We start from the raw sequence: 21,732 nt of genomic DNA, 5'->3' as shown, positions 1-21,732 counted from the left end.
TGGGACCTTCCGAGCAGGTAATGAGCTTTCTGGGCTGGCAAGGTCGCGGCCGCTATCTCATTACTTGCCCTTCTGCTTTCATCCTCTTACTGCAAGGCATCAGCGTAATAAAAGAGCCGAGCCTGCCAGCTCGGGGCACGGTTTGCTTTGCACTGGTGCTGACGAGGTTTGGGAAGGTGCAGGGAGGGGAGCAGAGGGATTTTCTTGGAGGCTTCAGACATGGGGATGAGGAAACCCGGAGCGGTCCCATCTGGCTGGGGGACGTGGGGTGGGTGCAGGGGACCCGCACAGGGGAACATTTATGGAGCTCATGTGCGTGTGGGTCTGTGTGGCTGTGCCCGAGGCTTTATAAATCCCCCCCAGTTGGTTTGATGCTGGCTGTTGGGATGTTGGCACACATGTCCATCACCTGCGTCTTCCTACGTAGCTGTGGGACGTTTATTCCCTCTGCTTTGGGCTGCTTCACCTGGAGCACAAAAGCTGCTGCTCCGTGCTGCATCGTTTCCGATGCTGTCAAACTTCTCTCCCTGGATGAGACTCAAATCCTGCCCCCATCCGCAGGTTTGCTGGAAACCTGCAGAGTCAGAGCTTTTCTTGGGCAGATCCTGGGAAAACCTGGGGCCGCGTTACGGGAGCTGAAGCCCTGCTGTTGCTTGGAGGTAACTCGGCGTTCAGGTGCCATCTGCCAGCCCGAAAGAGCTGAATAAGTAACCTGTGAAATCCGAGTGGATGCAAAGGTTGTAAATAACCGAGGCTTGTAGATGGTTGAAAGGCAGACCCTCAAAATTCCCCGCTTTGTCATTGAATTGTTTGGAGCTCCTGCACGGTGCTGAGCACGTGGTGGGGCCAGCGGGGCTTTTGGCCTTGGGCAGGGGCTGTGGCTCCCTGCGTGAGCGTCCCCTGCTCTGTGGTTGTCACCCATCGCCCTGCCTGGCTTCTCCGTGCCTGCAGGAGCAGGGTCGGAGGCGGCTGCTTGGGGTCTGGGGGCATCCCTGTCTGTGTGAACCCAGCCGGGCTCCCAAGGACCCCGTCTGCATTGCCTCCATCTCTGAGGAGGTTCGGGTTTGGGTTCGGACGGTCAGGGCCGGACTGTTTGCAACCCCAAGGACGCGGGGATGACGTTTCTCCCGTGACAAGCTCCCAGCTGACGTCTCCCTTCCTTCCCTCCAGGCTTGCCGCGATTTCCTGGACTTAGCAGAGACTCACAGCCGAAAATGGCAGCGGGCGCTGCAGTATGAGCGGGAGCAGAGGATCCGGCTGGAGGAGACCATCGAGCAGCTAGCCAAGCAGCACAACAGCTTGGAGAGAGCCTGCCGCGGGGCCCCGGGCAGCGCGGGCAGCACCGGCACCGCCAAGGGTGAGCCAGGACGGGGCAGAGCCACAGTGTTGGGAAGGGGAGGATGCGTGCCCGTTGTGTTTGCTTTTACAGAGCCCGTCGCCCCGTAGTTGCCCCTAATTGTCCCGTGGCTCCTTGCTTGGGGACTTGGATCTTCCCAAACCTCAGGATGTGGTTGCAGGAGTGCACTGTGCCCCCAGAGCTTGGCTTGCTTCTGCTATCTCAGGCTGGCTTGGCAGCCTCCTCCCTTACCCTTGGGAGCATCTCAGGCTGTTGCAGGGTGGTCCCCAGGGCCACCGTGGTCACAACTGTGGGGTGGCGCTGTCCCAGCCGGGACTCTACTGTTGGCAAAAGTTATTTACTGGGCAATAAAATCTAACAGCTTTGGCTAGTAGTGCCAAATCTCCTTCCCTGCAGGAGACGTTAGTTACAGCCTGGTAGCCAAGAGCTGCAAGCAGAGCCGAGTCTTATTTTAAAAGGATTTATGGCCCCGAGGGAGAAGCGAGCTGCTGCTGGAGGGGTGAAGGTGGTGCCGGGGAGTCTGTCTGAACAACACCTGAAACATTTGGCTTTTTTTTTTTCTGTTTTAACCCAAACCGGATTTCCTGGCAGATGCTGGAGCAGGAGCTGGCTGGGTGGCCTGGTGACACTTTGGAGGTGGCTCTGAGTGTGGCAGGGGAGCCTTGCGTGCCTCAGCTGGGGGCAGGATGCAAGCTGGGGGGCACGTTCTTGGTTTTAGGAGCTGGAAACCAGCACGACAACCTCTCCTTGTGGAGGAGAATGGAGAGGAGGGGTCCGTGCAAGGAAGGCTGGTGTGAGATAAGCTGTGAAGGAAGCCTGTGTTGGAGGGGACACAGCAGGAGGAGGACACTGGGGACAGCAGTGACACTTGTGTTCGATGGGTTCCAAAGGGGACTGGCAGCAACTGAGCATCTCGAATCCTTTGTGCCCACAGGGAGTGTGCAGTCCTCAAAAGGAGAGGCCAGTGACGAAGATGAAGAGACGGAGTATTTTGATGCCATGGAGGATGCACCAGCTTTTATCACTGTAACCGCAGACCCCAAGCACCACAGGTACGAGCCCCTGCCCCAGAGCATGGCAAAGCCCCCTGAGCATGTGGCAAGAGTTTGCCTGGTGTTGTGCTTAGGCTTTAGAGCAGCCTCCCCTCCTGAGGGGGCGTGACCCACGTACGCACATCTCTCAACCCCATCTGATGCCCACACTCGGCCTCTATCACCCCGTTGCCTTCCTGACAGCACCCTGGGTGGTGGAGGGAGATGCCCCTGCTGGTGGTGGCTGAGCAGCACTGCCCTGGCTCCTCTTTCCTCTTCTCTGCCCTTTCTCACCTTCAACATTTGGCCTTTTTTTTCCCTGCAGGCGTTCGGGCAGTAACCTGAGCGGGGCCAGCGAGGGGCACCCCGAGGACTGGAACCTGGAGGACAGCGTGAGTTGGCTGCGCAGGGTGGGAGATGAAATATTAAATGCAGGGAGAGGAGGAGTGAGCGTGGCTTAGACCTGTGCATCCGTTGCTTCTGCAGGTCTTTGAAAGCTCAAATCAAAGCAGCTACAATGAGTCTTGCAAAGATCTCCTGCCGAAGAAAAGGAGGCGGACCCGCATCCCCGACAAACCCAACTACAGCCTTAACCTCTGGAGCATCATGAAGAACTGCATCGGCAAGGAGCTGTCCAAGATCCCCATGCCCGTAAGTGAGCCCCAAGAGCTTGCTGCCACGACGCAGGTGCCAAGCTTTAGGTTTGGTTTGCTGCAGAGAATTTAAATTATTGCTCCAGGTGGTGCTGCAGGGGTTGTGGCAGCACAGCAGCCTCCGCGCAGGCTGGAGAGCATGTCACCAACTGGCACACCCGTCCTGGCTGCAGTTTGGTTGCTCTTGAAATTGTCCACTGCTATGGGGAGCCAGCACAGCCAGAAAGCACAAGCAGCCAGGCAGGAGGAGTCTGTCCTCAGCAGCATGGAGCTGTGCTGCTAATTGCTTTGCGGTAAATAGCTCCGACGTCATGGCTGTTGCATTAGGGTCTGTTTGAACCTGGTTGGGGCTGATCCCTTCTCAAGCTGGAGCAGAGAGACATTGCCTGAATGTCCTCTGCAAATCCAACCAGTGCAGAGGCAAGGAGAGAACCGGGGCATCTTGAATCCCTGTGTGCTCAAGCATTTCACCCAGGGACTAGGAGGAGAGACCTTGCTGCTGATCACACTTTCCCCTGTGTGAATCTGGGGACGTGATGCTGGGTGAGCAGCCCCACTTACCCTTCTGTGTTCTGTACCAGCAGCGTGTTTCATCCAGGGACTCAAAGTATCTTTATTTTCCTTGCAAAGAGCTCCCTTGCAGTGAAGGAGGTGGAACCTGTACAGAACAGCCCTGGACAGGCTGCTGCTTTGCCAGCAGGTCTCAGCCAGCCCCGTAAGTGGTATGGGTGCCACCGCAAGTACTCTGCTTCCCCAAACCCCATGAAATCCTGGCAAGCTTGGGAGAATACATCTTATTTCTCAGAACAGCACCTGACGCGCTCGGAGAAAAAGACGGGTTCGTCTCTTCCTTGGGCCATGTCCAGCTGAGATCTGCAGCCCGGTGCTGTCCGTTAGCATTTCTGCCAAAACATCAGTATCAGATAGAGGCGTGATGGGCACAGAAATAAGTTCGGGACGTGGAATACCAGCAGCTGCGGCGCCGACAGAGAGGAGATAGTTACCTCCCCTCCCCATCGAACCGTTCCGGGAGCTGCTGAGCAGAGCCAAAGCCTGCTGGAGGGCTGCAGCTCCTCCATCCCTTTCTGGGGCAGGGGGGTGGGTTTCCCAGCAAGTGTTCAACAGAGCCACGAGTGGTAAGGGAACGGCTCAGCCCGGCGTCAGCTCGCTGTTAGCCCCTCTCTCTGCATCCCTGCCCTCTGCCGTGGGGAAGCAGCGACAGGAGGGGGCTCGCAGGCTGATGGGAAGATGAGGAGGGAGCAGAGCAGTCAGCTGGGGAAAGGCTGTTTGGAAAGCTGGCCAGTTCCAGTATAAACCAGTACAAACCACTGGTGAGCCTGCTGTGCTGCGCTCTGTGGCGTGGGGTGGCTGCAGCAGGAGCTTCTCCTTCCGTGTACTTCAACCAATTCTTGGCCTTTTGGGAGCTTTTCTGAGACCCCCTCTCCCTCCCTGGGGACGTGGTGGATTGGAAAATCTCCCCCTGCAAACTCCACGTTCGTTCCTTTGTTTTTCCTGCGAGTGAACAAATCTGCAGCAGTGAAACGGAACAAAGCAGCTGTAGGGATTTTGTGTTTGGAGGGGGTTAATCTTCATTCCTCCCTCAGAAGGTTTGGCTTCGTGGCTCCTTGAGCGGTGCCGATGGGAGGTCACAGCTGCTGGCTTTATCCTCAAGCTGCCTGCTCCAGCGGTGGCTCTCAGAGTTACCCCCAGCTGGCAGCGATTCGCTTCTCTGTGGATGTGCTGCTGCCCTTTCTGGGTGACTCTGTCTTTCTCGGATGCTCTAAGATCCCACAGAATCACAGAATCACAGAATTTTCTAGGTTGGAAGAGACCTCAAGATCATCGAGTCCAACCTCTGACCTAAAACTAACAGTCCCCACTAAACCATATCCCTGAGCTCTACATCTAAACGTCTTTTGAAGACTTCCAGGGATGGTGACTCCACCACCTCCCTGGGCAGCCCGTTCCAATGCCTCACAACCCTTTCAGTAAAGAAATTCTTCCTAACATCTAACCTAAAACTCCCCTGGCGTAACTTTAGCCCATTCCCCCTCGTCCTGACACCAGGCACATGGGAGAACAGGCCAACCCCCACCTTGCTACAGCCTCCTTTAATGTACTTATACAGAGCAATAAGGTCACCCCTGAGCCTCCTCTTCTCTAGGCTGAACAAGCCCAGCTCCTTCAGCCGCTCCTCGTAGGACTTGCTCTCCAGGCCCCTCACCAGCTTCGTCGCCCTTCTTTGGACCCGCTCAAGCACCTCGATGTCCTTCTTGTAGCGAGGGGCCCAAAACTGAACACAGTACTCGAGGTGCGGCCTCACCAGAGCCGAGTACAGGGGGACGATCACCTCCCTAGCCCTGCTGGTCACAGTGTTTCTGATACAAGCCAGGATGCCGTTGGCCTTCTTGGCCACCTGAGCACACTGCTGGCTCATATTCAGCCGACTGTCCACCATCACTCCCAGGTCCTTCTCTGCCTGGCAGCTCTCCAACCATTCCTCTCCCAGCCTGTAGTTCTGCTTGGGGTTATTGCGCCCCAGGTGCAGGACCCGGCACTTGGCCTTGTTGAACTTCATACAGTTGACCTCAGCCCATCGGTGCAGCCTATCCAGATCCTCCTGCAGAGCCTTCCTACCCTCGAGCAGATCGACACACGCACCTAGCTTGGTGTCATCTGCAAACTTACTGAGGGTGCACTCAATGCCGTCATCCAGATCATTGATGAAGATGTTAAAGAGGACCGGCCCCAGCACCGAGCCCTGGGGGACGCCACTAGTGACTGGCCTCCAACTGGACTTGGCTCCATTCACCACAACTCTTTGGGCCCGGCTGTCCAGCCAGTTTCTAACCCAACGAAGCGTGCGCCAGTCCAAGCCAAGAGCAGCCAGTTTCTTGAGGAGAATGCTGTGGGAGACGGTGTCAAAGGCCTTGCTGAAGTCAAGGTAGACCACATCCACAGCCTTTCCCTCGTCCACCCAGCGCGTCACTTTGTCGTAGAAGGAGATCAGGTTCGTCAAGCAGGACCTGCCTTCCATAAACCCATGCTGGCTGGGCCTGATCGCCTGCTTGCCCTTCAAGTGCCGCATGATGACTCCCAAGAGGATCTGCTCCATGAGCTTCCCTGGTACTGAGGTCAAACTGACCGGCCTGTAGTTCCCCGGGTCTGCCCTCCGGCCCTTCTTGTAGATGGGCGTCACATTTGCTAGCCGCCAGTCAGCTGGGACCTCCCCCGATAGCCAGGACTGCTGATAAATGATGGATAGGGGCTTGGCCAGCTCATCTGCCAGTTCTCTCAGTACCCTTGGGTGGATCCCATCCGGCCCCATCGATTTGTGGACATCCAAGTGCCGTAGCAGGTCACCAACCAGTTCTTCGTGGATGGTGAGGGCCACATCCTGCTCCCCGTCCCCTTCCACCAGTTCTGGGTACTGGGTATCCAGAGAGCAACCGGTTTTGCCGCTAAAGACTGAGGCAAAGAAGGCATTGAGCACCTCCGCCTTTTCCTCATCTCTTGTAACTAAGCTTCCCCCCGCATCCAGTAAAGGATGGAGATTCTCCCTAGTCCTCCTTTTTGTGTTGATGTATTTATAAAAGCGTTTTTTATTATCTTTAACAGCAGTAGCCAGATTGAGCTCCAGACGAGTTTTGGCCTTCCTAATCTTGTCCCTGCACAGCCTCGCTACATCCTTATAGTCCTCCTTAGTGGCCTGCCCAATTTTCCAAAGATTATAAACCCTCTTTTTTCTCCTAAGCTCAAGCCACAATTCTCTGTTGAGCCAGGCTGGTCTTCTTCCCCGCTGGCTCATCTTTGGGCGCATGGGAATAGACCGCTCCTGCGCCATTAGGATTTGCCTCTTAAAGAGCGCCCAGCCTTCCTGGACCCCTCTGCCCTTCAGAACCGCCTCCCATGGGACTCCACCAACTAGTGTCCTGAGCAGCCCAAAGTCAGCCCTCCGAAAGTCCAATACAGTGGTTTTACTGGTTCCCTTCCTGGCCCCGCCAAGGATAGTGAACTCCACCATTTCGTGGTCACTCTGCCCAAGACTGTTCCCGACAATCACATCCTCCACCAGTCCTTCTCTGTTTGTGAAGAGAAGGTCTAGCAGGGCACCACCCCTGGTAGGTTCACTAATCAGCTGCGTCAGGAAGCTATCTTCCACTTTCTCCAGAAACCTCCTAGACTGCTTCCTCTGGGCTGTGTTGTGCTTCCAGGATATGTCAGGGAAGTTGAAGTCCCCCACGAGTACAAGCGCTGACGATTTCGCAACTTCTGTCAGCTGCCTGTAGAACTCCTCATCCGTCTCCTCATCCTGGTTCGGCGGTCTATAGCAGACCCCGACCAGGACACTAGCCTTGTTGTCCCTGCCGATCCTAACCCAAAGGGACTCGATCTTGTCATTCCTAGCCTCGAGTTCTACAACATCGAAAGACTCTCTAATATAGAGAGCCACACCGCCACCCCTTCTGTGCTGCCTGTCCCTTCTGAAGAGCCTATAGCCAGGCATCGCAGCACTCCAGTCATGAGACTGGTCCCACCACGTTTCCGTGATGGCAACCAAGTCGTAGCCTGCCCGCTGCACGATGGCTTCCAGCTCCTCCTGTTTATTACCCATGCTGCGTGCATTGGTGTAGATGCACTTCAGCTGGGCCTTTACCTTATCCTCCGGCCTTGCCATTGTTCCCCCTGGCACAGCCCCAACAGTCCTTGTTTCAGCCCCATCCCCCTTCTTACCTAGTTTAAAGCCCTATCTATCAGCCCTGCCAACTCCTGACCCAAGATCCTTACCCCTCTCCGAGAGAGGCCCATCCCATCCGGTGCCATCAGGCCCGGTGTAGCATAGACCTTCCCGTGATCAAAAAACCCAAAGTTGTGCCGGTCACACCAGTCACGAAGCCACGAGTTTATGCGAACAGCGCACCTTTCAGCTTCCATCCCCCCTATCGGAAGGACAGAGGCAAACACAACCTGTGCGCCTGAACCTCTAAGTTGTCGCCCCAAATCCCTAAAGTCTCTTTTGATCGCCTTCGGGCTTCTCTTTGCTACTTCATCGCTACCAGCCTGAAAGACCAATAGCGGGTAGTAGTCAGTGGGCCGTACCAGGCGCTTGACCTTCTTGGCAATGTCCCTGACCCTGGCCCCAGGGAGGCAGCAGACCTCCCTACGGGTAGGGTCAGGCCGACAAATAGGGCCCTCTGTTCCCCTAAGGACAGAGTCACCCACAACAATCACCTTTCTTTCGTTCTTGGTGGAGGCAGTCCTGATGCGTGGAGTTGACCTCCTCACCCTAGGAATCCTCCTGGGAACACTTTCTACCTCTTCCTCAGTTGCTGTTGATCTCTCATTCTCCAGGGCCTCAAACCTGTTTTGTAAGGGCACCTGGGAAGGTGGGGTCGGAAGAGGAGGGCATCGCCTGCGATGTCGAGCAGGGACCTGTCTCCATTCCTCCTCAACTCCCAGGTCCCCTCCCTCTGCCCGACGGCGACTGGGCAGGGTGTCCACCCCCATTTGGGGTGTCTCACCCCGGTACCTCTCCTTGAGGCCCTGCAGGGAGTTGCTCCAGAAGTCTATCTCCCGCTCACACTCCCTGATGGCCCTCAGCCTCTCCACCTCCTCCTTGAGCTCCGCCACCATGCGGATCAGGTCATCCACTTGCTCACACCTAACACACGCAGCGTCTCTGCCTCCTGCCGATGGCAGGAACAGGCTCTGACACTCCCTGCATCCCGTGACCTGAACCGCTGCATTCTTTAGCGGGTACTCGGTCTGGGTGTGTACCGACCTCCTGCAGAGCGCTCCGTGCCTGGTGGAGACCATTATCGCCTAGCTAACGACCCCTTGTTTACAGGCTAAATCCCCGAGTGGAATGATCTGAGGTTTGTTGTCTTTAACACAGAATGTGTAACTGGGCTTATAGAAGTGGTTCTCCAATCCTTCAACCATCTGCTCTTTCTAAAATATGTTTTTTGATCTGAAATGAAAGCGAAAAGTGAATTTTGTATGGTTTCGAGGCAGAACACTTTCCACTCATGCAACAGAAAATATCTCACTTTCTTGCTGTTCTTTTTTTTTTCCTTCGTGATTCTAATTCTTTTCAGAACAAATAAATTGCTAAAACCAACTGCTTTTTTTTTTTACCTCTTTTTTTTCCCCAAAGACATTTGCAGTGAGAATCCTGCCCAACCTGGCGAAATACTGCACGCTTCTCCAGTTGACAAAGCGATGATTTGGGGCTGGAAATAAATGCACTGGGGGCTCTCCTGGGACAGAGCTGCCTCTCTGCCCTTTGCCCTGTGGTGCATCATGGCTGTCACTGCCTGCAGCTCATAAAAGCACTGTGGGTGCTGATGTGGGGCTGTAATCCCAGGAGCAGGGATACCCCAGGAGCAGGGATGCCCCTAAATCAGGTTTTTGAGGCTCTCCCAGTCACAGAGCTGCAGCCCAGAGGTGATGGAGGTGGCTGAAGGATGCCCAGGGATGCTCACCTCTACCCCTGTGCCACCTCTTGCTCCTGGCCTGATAGATGCTGGCCAGGAGGGAGCTGGGCACTGCTGAGGCTCATTTTGGGAGACATCGGTGCCCGATTTGGAGCATGCGTGAGCTGGGATGGTGTCTGGTTAGCCTGTGGGGCTGCCAGCTCCCTGCTGGGCTGTTCCTAGCTCAGCCCAGCTGGGCTCTTCAAAGCCTTCAGGCTCTCGTGGCATGGTTCAGGGAGCACATTACAACACGAGTCTCTTGCTTTATTTCACAATTGCGTGGCTCTGCAGAGGCAGCGTGCGAGCAGGGCACCCTGGCACATCCAGTCCCATGCCATGAGCCCCGTGCTGGGACAGCCAACGGCGTGGGGTGCTGTTGGGGAGCAGGACACAGTGCTGGGGTGAAAGGCAGACAGTGAAGTGCCCAGCTCAGCCCCTGTCCTCCTTTGCTGCCCTTCCTCCTTTCTCCCTGCAGGTAAACTTCAACGAGCCGCTCTCCATGCTGCAGCGGCTGACGGAGGACCTGGAGTACCACGAGCTGCTGGACAAAGCCGTCAAGTGCGAGAGCTCCACGGAGCAGATGTGTTTTGTGGCTGCGTTCTCCGTGTCTTCCTACTCGACGACGGTTCACCGCACGGCGAAGCCATTCAACCCGCTGCTGGGGGAAACCTACGAGCTCGACCGGCTGGAGGAATTTGGCTTCCGTTCCCTGTGCGAGCAGGTGAGGTGTGGGCTGCGTGCCTCTGCTCGTGTCCAGTCCAAACAGCCCCTTCCCCAAAGGAGACCCAGCAGCTCCTGGTGCTGAGCCTTCCTCCTGGCCGAGACAGGCAGCACGGTGCTCCTGGCACTGGCAGAAGCAGCAGCAAACACAGCCTGAGCATTGTGTGGCCGTCCCAGCATTGCAGAGCAGGAGTTGGGGTTGGAAAAAGGGAAGGAGAAGAGCATCTGTCACCATGGCAGGTTTCATGGCAGCCTGCTTGGGTCTGGGGTCTCTGTAACAGCTCAACACTTGAGCAGACAGGGAGAAGACACATCAGTGAAGCCTGAGGCACAGTTCCTCCCTGTTTCTGTGCATCTCATGGCTGGAAAAAGCCCCAGGATCTTGTTTCTTTCTTGTTACACTGAAAAGTTTTAGTTTCAAAGCTTGGGGGCAACCTGAGAGCCTCTGACATCCTCTTGTGCTAACCACAGAGTGCATCTGACGCGTATCGGTCAAACAGCAGGTCTTAATTAAAAACCTGGAGTGTTTAATGGGTTGAGACCTGTGAAGAAAATTGACTCTTTAATTATGTAGCATGCTTGGCTGGTGCGTCCCACCCTCCTGGGGATGGCCGGGGCCGTTTATCACCATTGCAGGCAGGACATCGTGTTGGTGGGGGCTCCAGGAGGTGGCTGTGCTGTATCGGGAGCAGAGCAACCATCACATCTTTCAGCTCTCAGAAGCATCAAACAAAGCCACAAAACCTCCATCGCTCTGCAGAGGCCAACGTAGGTCCAAGACCTGCAGCACCGTTGAGCAGAGCGTGCCCACTGAGGGCTGTGGGTCAGTGATTTTGTGGGGCTCTGCTTACAAGCCATCTCATCATCACGTCCTGTACAGTCAGTTCAGCAAGTTTGGTTTATTACCCCAATTTGGGCTGCGATGATGAAGCCTAGTGCTGCCTGTCAGATACCACCAGAGCGCCCCAACATCACTCCCGTGCTTGTCATCTCTTTTCCTGTTTCTTCACCCTCTTTCTCACCACACTTCTTTGTCCCTTTGTCTCCATCCTCATCTCCCAAATAAATAACCTCCCCTGAATTACAACCCCTGCCCCAGGATGTGCTGGCATCATGGGGTAGATGGACGGACGGACGCTGATCGCGCTGCTCTGACTGCTTCCATTCCCTTGGGAGCAGCGGGTGCTGCTCAGCCCGCCGACCTGCTGAGCAAAGCGTTGATAATCCCGTGCCTGAAATCCAGTTATCCAAATAGGATTTCCTCCCGCCGGTGACCGTGGGGTTTAATGGAGAAGTTTTGGCTCTGCTCACGGTTGTAATCCAGCTGCTCAGGGCACTCAGGCTGTGATGACACCGGTGCGTGCAGCCTCTGAATGCAGGGACGTGCACATCAGCCCCAGGGTTGGACAAAAAGGGTGGCAGGCACCTCACGGGCTCTTTCTTCTCTCTTCCAGGTGAGCCACCACCCGCCGGCGGCTGCCCACCACGTCTTCTCCAAGCGAGGGTGGACGTTATGGCAGGAAATCACGATCGCCAGCAAGTTCAGGGGCAAATACCTCTCCATCATGCCTCTGGGTAGGTGACTCGTGCCGAGGGGATCGGGGCTGGCTCCTGCGATACCCAAGAGGTCAAAGCAGCACACCAGTCCCGTGGGTTTGGGTAGGGCTCGATGAATCCCACCCTGAGCATTGTAGGAGTGCGTGTTTGTGCTCCTGGTCACGGACAATCCTGAATCTTCCAGCCATAATCCTGGAGGTGGAAACTATGCCAGCTGCAAAGGGAGAGTGCTTTGCTTGCTGATGAGGTGCTCAGGAAATATCCTGGCTTAACTCGTGCCAAGGCGGCACCCAGACTGGCCAGTGGGAGGTGGCGGTGGCCAGCAGACAGCCAATTTTGTACTCCTGCTTGCCTATAAATTGATTTCTCCTTAAATGCTGTTTAAAGGTCAACTTGCTGCCAGTTTCAGCCCTCTCCCCAGCAGCCAGAGGCCAGAAGCTGCCTCCCTGCAGGGCTGTGTTTGCCTTCCCCCCATCCTGGGGCTGGGCAGCACACCTGGGGCTGGTCCCCTCTGCATGGTCTCACGGCACACTCCCAAACAGCTTCTAAAATAAGAGCTTTTGGGATCACAAAGAGGGCAGAGGACCTGGCGGCTACCACAGCAGCTTCAGCAGGGAGGGATGGGAGCAGACCCCGAGCTGTTTTGGGGCCGATGGGTGGGCACAGGTACAGTGCTGGGGCCTCTGGTCCTGTCCCCACCCTGAGCCCGGGGCTCTGCGCTCCCACAGGCGCCATCCACCTCGAGTTCCACTCCAGTGGGAACCACTACGTCTGGAGGAAGGTCACCTCCACCGTTCACAACATCATTGTGGGCAAGCTCTGGATTGACCAGGTGGGTGCTCAGGCCGGCCTCGGAGGGCTGGGGCTGGGTTGGGTTCAGCCGTGGGGCTGCGGCGGGGAGCAGAAGCGGTGCTGCAGCTGAGGCTGCCGTGCAGCTGCACAAGGGGTGACTAACGGCTCATTTGTCTCCTTGCGAAGTCTCTCACTTGCTGTGGTTCTGTGTCTTTTATCTAGTCTGGTGAAATAGAGATTGTTAACCATAAGTCAAAAGATAAATGCCAGCTGAAATTTACCCCCTACAGCTACTTCTCCAGAGACGTCCCCCGAAAGGTACGTGGCCAGAAATCTCCCTGCTCCTTCTGGTGGCCTGGCCCTTCCCTCTGAGCTGGGCTTGGGTTTGCGGGGTCCTGGCTCGAGGGTGGGAGGGATCCCAGCACGGGGCGAGGATCTGCACTGGCACCTTTGTGGGGTGCAGCTCTATGGGGAGGGCTGGGAGGGCGGTGCTGAAATCTGTGTCTGGGAGCTGGGCAGGACTGGATGGGCTGCAGGACCAGCTGCAGGGGCTGGGGTGGGATGGGACCTGCCTGCTGGGTGCAGCTGGGTGCTGTCCTCACGTCTGAGGACACGAAGCACCACTTGAGTCACCAGGACCAGCTATTTCGCTCCTGGATTTGCCCCCTGGGCACTTTCAGAAGCCACCAGAGCCACCAACTGCACTTTTGTCTCTCCTTCTGCCAGGTGACGGGGGTGGTGAGCGACGCGGATGGTAAAGCTCACTACGTCATGTCTGGCACGTGGGATGAGAAGATGGAGTGCTCCAAGATAGTGCACAGCAGCCACGGCAGCACCAGCTCAGAGGGCAAACAGAAAACCGTCTACCAAACGCTGTCTCCAAAGGTCCTGTGGAAGAAGTACCCCCTCCCGTGAGTCCCGTCCTGCGGCGCGGCGTGCTGGGCAGCGAGGGTTTGGGCAGCCAGGTGCTGGTTTGGGCTGAGGTTTGCTTCTCCTGGCTGCTGGCTGTGGCAGGGCGAGGTGCTGGCTGCTCTGCCTCGCCACCAAGTCCCTGTCCCATGGGTGACTTCAGCTCTCTGGGGACCAGCCCTGCTGTCAGACACCGAACCAGTGTCCCTTCTTCAGGCTCTGGTCTGGCAGCTCTTGGGTTGGGTCGTTTCCTGCTTTGGCTGTGTGATACTGGAGCTCGTAGGCTTTGATTTTAGCTCCCCCACACCAAAGATTAAATAAATTTTAGAGCTCAGTGATATGGTTTAGTGGAGGACTTGTTAGTATTAGGTCAGGGGTTGGACTAGGTGATCTTGGAGGTTTCTTCCAACCTAGATTATTCCGTGATTCTGTGAACGCAATAGAGGAAGGGTCTGTGCTCCCCCAGAGGCATCCATGACATCTTCACTTAGGGGGTGGGATGCAGGGCTCCCCTTAAGCGTGCTCTACACACGGCGTTTTGGGGATCAAAATAGTAAATACAACAGCTTTGCTGGGCTGGGGTGAGACACCACCACCTGAAGGGATGGGAGCTCTGCTCGAGGCAGGCACCAACCTCCGCGGTCCTCACTGCAGGGAGAACGCCGAGAACATGTACTTCTTCTCCGACCTGGCCCTCACCCTGAACGAGCCCGAGGAGCGGGTGGCCCCCACGGACAGCCGGCTGCGCCCCGACCAGCGGCTGATGGAGAGCGGCCGCTGGGACGAGGCCAACGTGGAGAAGCAGCGGCTGGAGGAGAAGCAGCGAGCCGTGCGCCGCAGGAGGGAGGCCGAGGCCGTGGAAGCCCTGGAGGAAGGTGGGATGGGACAGGGTGCCGTGGGGAAAACGCTGCTGGGTTCGGGGAGGAAGGACCGACCCCTCATCATCTCTGTCCCCGTGCAGGGAAGGACTACGAAGGCTACATCCCGCTGTGGTTCGAGAGGAAGGTGGATCCCATGACGGGGGAGCTGATCTGCGCGTACAAAGGCGGCTACTGGGAGGCCAAGGACAAGCAGGACTGGAGCGTGTGCCCCGATATCTTCTGAACTGCTCTGCTTGCTCCGGCCTGGCAAGCCCTGGGCGCCTCTGCAGCAGGACAGACAGAGGGACAGCGAGGACATGCTGGCAGCATCCTGCCGGCAGGTGACAGTGCAAATAAACACACACACACACACACACTCATGCAGAAATCTGAAAAAAGAAAATCTAAACAGGGATTCCAAACCTATTTTTTTATGCACTAATAAATAGCATCCTTTTTTTTTTTTTTTTAAATGGTGGCTTTTTCAGCTACTGATTAGGAATATGGACACGAGAATCTGGTTTGTTTTTAGCCTAGTATATTTATTGCTATCAGGAGTTGCTGCCTCTATCTTTCAATGCCTCAGCTGTATCGGCTGAGACGTCGACTTCCAAAGATGCTCGCGTCGTGGGGATGCCGTGCATTTGTGTGAGCTCTTTCTTTGACATTTTTTTTTTTTCCTCATTTGTGCGTGGACTTTAAGGAGATTTAAAAAAAAAAATCTGCTTCTGGTTCAGGTTCCTTCAAAGTCAAACACAAACAACTCCAAATCTGCTCAGAAAACACCGGGGGCTGTGGCCGAGGCGCTTGTTGCTGGAGGCTGCTGGTGGTTCCCGCAGCGCCCGGTCATCCCAGTAATCCCAATCAGGACATTTCAGCTGGTGACCATTTTTCCTTTTTGTTTTTACTTTAATGAAGCCTTTGAGCAGATTTCCCGTGGTCTGCTGTGTTTAGTCAAGATTTGGGACTGTCTTTAACGTGATGCTTTGTGATTGGAGTGAGGTTTGGTTTGGTTTTCCCGTACCTGCATCCGAAGAGGGCTGAGACAGCGAGCTGCTGGCGGGGTGTGAGGAGGTGCTTGAGCACAGAGCGAAGAGATTTGTCGCCCAGCGAAGCTCTGGGGCTCGCAGACCAGCTCTCAGCTCCGAGTCGCTGCAGCAGGACTGAGGGGTGGCAGGAGCTCTGCTGTCAGAACGGCTCCCAGGAGGCAGCGTTTGTCCTGCTTTCCCCACCCCGTGTCTTCCCCAGTTTGCAGGTTGCAGGTCTTGGCTAGAACACCCCTCGTGCTACTGGATGGGAACAGCGGGATTCCTGCAGCTCTTCTCCTGGGAGAGCTGAGCAAGCTCTGCAGGTGATGGGTGAGGACCAGCAGTGAGCGATGCCTGGGCACTGGGCGTGCCTGGTCCCCTGGCGCAGAGCGAGGACCCAGGAGAGGACAGATCCAGTGGATCCCGCCGGGACAGAGGGAATTGGAGGTACCTGCACACCTGCCTTTGCCTCCTTAGATTTCATTTTCGGTGTCTTCTTATTTGGGTGTTCATCGTATCACGCTGCCTGCTCCCTCCCGCGGGTCAGAGGCCACCTGTAGCCGGACTGTCACATCCCCATCGGAAGATAATTAGCAATAATGAACTTTGAGGCAATGGGAACTGGAAACCCCAGACTGCACACGGAACACTTATGCAATCAGGTTCCTCTTACCGTCAGTCTCCTCCTGGTCAGCTTCTCCAGCACCTCCGTACCTGTTATTTACAGCAAACCCATGTGTACAGTATATATAGACCCTGTATGGCGTAACAGTAGTGAGTGGCTATTGGAGTGGCAACACCCGCTGATCTCAATGTACCCCTTAATCTTATTTATTTGCTTCTAATTTATATATATATATAAATATATATAAAAAAAAAAATTATTTTGCTTAAATTTCTATGGTACACAATAGATAAAAAATGATGAAGACAGAAGCGTCTGTCTGAGTTTTTGTAGTACGAGTACAGCCATTCCCCTAGGCGTGTCCCGAGGTAGGGTGTAGGGGTGATGGTGATTTGTTCCCGAAGCAGAGAAGCAACATTTTGCTCCGAAGCTCTTCAATGACCCAAACTGCCGCGTGAGGTTGGCCACAGCTGGCACGAGCTGTGCCGTGTCCCGTCCTGGGGCCGGGAGGAGGCTCCGTGCTCAGCTGCGCTTGGGACAGCAGCAGAAGTGGCACCGGGACGGGTTTTGTAGAATGGACTAGAGATTGAGCACTTCCAAATGCCTTATTTTCCTTGTGTTATCAATGCAAGCGTTACGCCAGGGCTGGGAAGGGCGAGGAGCTCCGGGCTGTCCCGAGACCTGGACCCGAGCGTCCCCGTGGCAGAGGTGACGTTGCTCAGGGAGTGTTGGCACCGAGTGTCCTGCTGGGCTCCGGGACACTGGGAGCTCCTCTGCGATGTTCCCCCCCTGATGTCTCTCCAAAAATCACCATCACGGACACTACACTGCTTAGCAGAGCCTGGGGAGTGTGAGGAGCACCCCCAGAAACAGCAATCCCCCCCCTTTTTTTAGGCTAATTTTAAAAATTGCAGTATCTTCCAGAGATCATCTAGCGGCAACGCTTAATCTGAGCACCATCTCCTGGTCTTTCTACCCGCCTCACCCCTACCCCCCCCCAAAAAAAATAATGTCATTCTACTGTAAATGCTGTTGAATGTATTTCTTTTTGAACAATATGTTGTGAGTGATCCCTCTTCTCCTACACGGTAATAAAACTTGGATTCAGGAGTTTTAAAAGGTGCAGTGCTGAGGTTATCGCTCGCCCCCTCCCCCAAATCTGCAGGTGGAGGGAACCCCAAGGTGGGTGCGTGTTGGGTGAGGGGGATGGGGAAGGGACCACAGGAGGTGGCCAGGAGGAGAAAGTTGTCCAAGGGGAGGAGGATGTGGGGTAGAGGCCCAGAGATGAGGCCCAGGGAAGGGTTGTCCATGGAAGGAGGAGGATCAGGGGGGAGGCTGCCCTGGGGAGGAGATGGTCCAGGGGAGGAGGTGGCCCAGCAAAGGTGGTCCAAAGGAGGAGATGGCCAAGGGAAGGTGGCCCAGGTAAGCAGGGACAGGAGAGGTGGCCCCGGGGAAGAAATCCTCCAGCGATGGTGGCCCAGAGAAGGAAGAGGAGCAGGGAGGAGGTTGCCCAGGGAGGCAGGAGGGCTGGGGGAGGCAGGGAGATGGCCCAGTGGAGGTTGTGCAGGGAGGAGGACCAGGCTGGGAGGGATGGGAGAGGAGTCCCAGGGGATGGCTCATAGGGAGGAGGCCCCGGGACAGGAGATGGGGAGGGGAAGCCCTGGGCAGGCTGAGACTTGGCCGAGCCACCGGGACGTTGCCAGGTGACAGAAAACAGCGCACAGCCCTGCCGGTGCCGTGCCGTGCCGGGAGGAGCCCCCTGGGTGCAGGCAGCGGGGCGAGGGGCCAGCAGGGTCCCCACACCCTGGCCCTCAGCTCCAGCAGGTGGGTGAGCCTGGCTGCTTCGTTCCTGGCATGTTCGGTCTGCACATGTTGGGATCTCGAGGGCAGAAGCCGCGCAGCGCGGACCTGAGGTGTGGGGGTCTGGAGGAGACCACGAAGCACCAACACTGGGGTGCTCCAGCCCTGAGCCACCCGCAGCCCCAGGGCACTGGGGCACGCAGCAGAGCCCGCGACACCTCTCCCGATGCCTTCGACATCTCCAGGATGGCCGGTGAGTGGGGACAGGGATCCTTGCAGCCCCCTGGTAAGGACGTTGCGCAGAGCATTACGCAGCTGTCACCATTTAAATAAACCAACAGTGCACCAGGGAGCCCAAAATAGCAAATGCTAGAGGGCAAAAGGGCACCCCGGGATCCCGTGGCTGAAATGCAAACGTTGCTGGAGGGGCGAGCGCTGGTGCCAAGGGCACGGTGGGGTTGGGAACCTCACACCCAGCGGTCGCTTCCTTGTGGCAGCAGTGGAGCTTGCAGCACCCTGCCTGCGCGCCCTGTGCTGAGCTGTGCTGCTTGAAAAATGAGCCTGATCCCCAAAAAAGCCATGTAGCAGCGTTTTCTTTGTCTCTATTTTGGAAGCAGCTCAGGGTCGGGCTCTGGCTGGGGAGGCTCAGGGTGCTCTGCTTTCCGCAGAGCTGGTGGGACGTGGCTCCTGGAGGCAGCGTCGGGGCGATGGGAGCAGCTCCAGCTCTGTGTGCACCGAGGACTTGGCTGCTGCTTTTTGGGAAGGCATGGTGGAGCCCGCGGTGTTCTCTGAGGCCCTCTCTTTCCCTACTGAGGACGATGGTGATGGGCAGGATGCGTCCCTCTCCGTGGGACCGGGCTGGCCCTGGCGGGACACATCCCCGTGGGTGACAAGGAGGGAGAGCCTGGAGTCCCTGGGAGTGAGGATTTCCAGGCTGAGCCAGATCAGTGCTGGGAAACCCCGGGGGGATCCCTGCCTGGCTCCCTCTGAGGAGGACACAAGACATCCCTGGAGACCCCCAGGCAGCTCAGCCAGCAGGAGCGGGGCTGGAACCGGGGGACACCCCAGGAGGAAGCCCACGGAGACCAGACATCAGCAGCCAGCAGCTGCCCGGGGGTGGCAAGGAGGGGACACCGCCCTCGCAGTGAAGGAAGGAGGTGGCAGCAAGCAGAGGGGAGCTCACTGCTCATCTCACCGTGAGTCGGGGCTGGCCCCGGGGTACAGGGGCTGGAAGAGGACGGGGGGACTGGGGCCAAGCAGGGCGCAAGGGGCCTGGGGTGCCCACGCAGGAGATGCGCTGGCAGGAACCAGCCCTCACTTGCTCATGGGGTTTGTGGTGTCCCCCCAAAACGCCGTGTGGTCCCGCAGGTACCGAGGCAGCAGCGGGACCCTCCGGCAGATGCAGCCCCCACTCCAAGGTGCTGAGCTTCGTGTCCTACCCTGTCCAGCCCCAGGGGCAGCGCGGGAGGCTGGCAGCCGTCCAGTCCCACAAGGTACCCTTGGGCACAGCGGGGTGGTCGGGGTGGCTGCTGCCATGTGGGAGGGGGGGACACGGCTGGGATGTCCCCGTCCCCGTGTCCCATGCAGGACCTGGCAGCAGAGACCTCGTTGGTGGCCATAGAGAGGGTTGGCATGGGGACATTTATCAAAGAAATGAATAATTGCAAACGGAGACCTGAAGGAAAACCTTCCAGCACTCAAGAACAGTTCGTCATTGTGAAAGTCGTTACCTTCATCAAGTTAATTAGCATGTCCATCTCCATCCCTCCAGCTGGTGTCACTGCGCCGGGCCCTGCGGAGGAGCCAGGAGGGGACTCAAGAGCTGGGAGCTGGTGCTCGGGGGACCTGGAAAGAAAGGGAGAGAGGCAGGTGAGCCCTCGGGGACCCATTCTGCTCTGAGGCTGGAGCCACAGCCCTGGGGATGGGGCTGAAACCCCACAGGGACCCATGGGTGGGCTCTGGGGTGTCCCGGTGGGGACGTGGGTGATGCTGTCCCTGCAGCAGGGCTGGCTGGGTGCTGCTGGCATGGACATGGGACCAGCTGGACCTGGAGATGGTGGTGGGCACCCCAAGTTGGGTAAAGCAGGGTGGGGGTCGGGTTGGGGGGCTTGGGGACAGCAGAGCAAGGGGCTGGGGTGGCCAAGGCTGCGGCTACACGGGGAGGGAAACGCGGAGCTGCTCCTGTGTGGAGGAGGTGGGAGGTGGAGAAGGGGGGTCCTGTCTCAGCAGGGGCTCTCAGAGAGGCCGTGATGGGGGCATGGGGCAGGCACGAAGGGCAACGTCGGCTCTGCAAGACAAGAAACTGGAGCTGCAGGAGGTCGGTGCGTGCCGTGGGTCTGGGGCTGCGTGGGACAGACCCAGGGAGGGAGGGAGGGAGCGGGTCCCTCGTTGAGGCCAAGCTCCTCATCCAGCCACCTGCGTGTCCCATGTCGGGGTATGGCCACGTTCCTAAAACAGTTTAAAGAGAGAGGATCCGTGGGGAAAAGCAGCCCTGTGGCTGTGCCCAGGCCTGGCTGGTTGGGCTGGGAGGTCCCTCGGGGTGCAGGCAGGGCAGCGGTGTTGGCACGATGCTGGTCGCCGCCGTGCCCACGCTTCCCACCTGCATCGGGGGGACTGAATGTGGGAAATACCTTGCTGGGCCTGGGTGATGTGCTGGGGTGGCCCCACGGGCTGGGGACCCCTCTCTTCGTGCAGAGGCTCCGTGAGCTGCAGCATCGAACCCGCTCCCTCCTGCGGCAGCGGCTGGAGACCCTGGAGCAGCTCCGGGTGCTGCTGAGGGAGGAGGAGGCGACCGCATCTCATCAGCTCCAGGAGGCTGTGGAGAAGGTCAGGGAATGGAGAGGGGTGGTGGCAGTGCCCAGTGATTGTGCCACCTCCGCTGTGCCCTGCTTGGGGACAGGGACACGTCCCCGTGGGAGCTGGTAGCTCTGGGGCAGGACCTGCTCCCCGGCAGTGCCACAGGGAGGGTGCGCTTTGGATAAAAACAACTGGAGAGCAGCCACAGTTGCTCACTGGCCCAAATAAGTGCTCTGCAGGAGGCAGGGATGTGCGGGGTGTGGGGTGGGACCTCCCTGGGTGGGATCCCCCTTTTTTGTCCCCCCTGTCCCATCCGAACTGGGACTGAAGACGCTGCCTGTGCGCAGAGATGGAGCCGGCGTCCTCACCTCCGCTCCGCCACCTCCCCGTCCCCGAGCACCGTGCCTGGTCTCCGGCAGCACGGCCCTGGGTCCCCGAGGCTCCTGCACCACGTCCAGCGCTGCCTGCAGGAGCTGCAGGTGGATAAGACACACCGCACAGGCAGCCTGGAGCACCCCGAAGTCCTCGGAGGAGAGCTGGGCACCGCAGCAAGCGAGGAGGAATGGGGACAGCCTGGGACAAGGGACTTGCCCCCCGCCGCAGCATCACCCAAGCAAAAGGTGCAGAGCTCCGCTGCCCAGCACTCCAAGGGGGGTTGTTTGTAACCTAGGGACTTTGGGCAGATCCCATCACCATCATGTAGGGTTAAGGGACACAGGGGTCATCTGAGGATGGCTAAGGGACCTGCTGGTGGGGGGGCCACAGAGGTCCTAGGGGAGTCCTCCTCTGGGTTGCTTGGACCTGGAGTCCCTGCACGGCTCTTCCCACTCTGCTGCTTCTCCTCTGCTCTCCTCAGCCCTGGGATGTGGCCGTGGGACACAGCTCAGGCAGGCTGGCGGTGGCGTTTCCCTTTCTGTGCCACCACGCTCACCAGTTCTGGCTCTTCCTTGCAGCAAAGGTTCCTGGTAGCAGACACCCCATGCCCCAGCAGGAGGAAACACGACTGCAGGAGTCGTCGTCTGCTGTGACAGGGACTTGGACTGGGGCAGGGAGGTGCTGAGACATCCCTGGCTGCTCCATCCCCCTGTGCGTGCCCAGAAGGACCAGCCGTGAAGCTGCTGGACCCTC

The 21,732-nt window shown here is 57.5% G+C and overlaps 1 protein-coding gene and 2 long non-coding RNA genes across 5 annotated transcripts in view; all 3 read left to right on the top strand.

Annotated features, from left to right (window-relative positions):
* Positions 1-17,127, top strand: part of OSBP2 (oxysterol binding protein 2) — a 77,633-nt gene extending 60,506 nt beyond the window's left edge. For all 3 annotated transcript variants that reach the window (XM_068701148.1, XM_068701149.1, XM_068701150.1), the window contains 11 exons: positions 1,171-1,357; positions 2,292-2,409; positions 2,714-2,780; positions 2,875-3,039; positions 9,993-10,243; positions 11,697-11,812; positions 12,523-12,626; positions 12,809-12,904; positions 13,313-13,497; positions 14,150-14,370; positions 14,457-17,127. In XM_068701148.1, the coding sequence (XP_068557249.1) occupies positions 1,171-1,357; positions 2,292-2,409; positions 2,714-2,780; positions 2,875-3,039; positions 9,993-10,243; positions 11,697-11,812; positions 12,523-12,626; positions 12,809-12,904; positions 13,313-13,497; positions 14,150-14,370; positions 14,457-14,599 (1,653 nt within the window). In that variant the 3' untranslated portion in view covers positions 14,600-17,127. The remainder of the gene's footprint in view (positions 1-1,170; positions 1,358-2,291; positions 2,410-2,713; positions 2,781-2,874; positions 3,040-9,992; positions 10,244-11,696; positions 11,813-12,522; positions 12,627-12,808; positions 12,905-13,312; positions 13,498-14,149; positions 14,371-14,456) is intronic.
* A 1,218-nt stretch (positions 17,128-18,345) lies between these two features.
* Positions 18,346-19,872, top strand: LOC137841336 (uncharacterized). Its single transcript, XR_011088575.1, has 3 exons — positions 18,346-19,004; positions 19,177-19,301; positions 19,580-19,872. It is a non-coding gene; the product is annotated as an uncharacterized lncRNA (long non-coding RNA).
* A 111-nt stretch (positions 19,873-19,983) lies between these two features.
* LOC137841264 (uncharacterized) lies at positions 19,984-21,352 on the top strand. The gene is made up of 3 exons (XR_011088515.1): positions 19,984-20,125; positions 20,503-20,634; positions 20,952-21,352. It is a non-coding gene; the product is annotated as an uncharacterized lncRNA (long non-coding RNA).
* Positions 21,353-21,732: the final 380 nt, after the last annotated feature.

This window comes from Anas acuta, chromosome 17, assembly GCF_963932015.1.
Source record: "Anas acuta chromosome 17, bAnaAcu1.1, whole genome shotgun sequence".
NCBI classification, from domain to species: Eukaryota; Metazoa; Chordata; class Aves; order Anseriformes; family Anatidae; genus Anas; species Anas acuta.
This window is presented reverse-complemented; position numbering and strand designations above follow the sequence as displayed.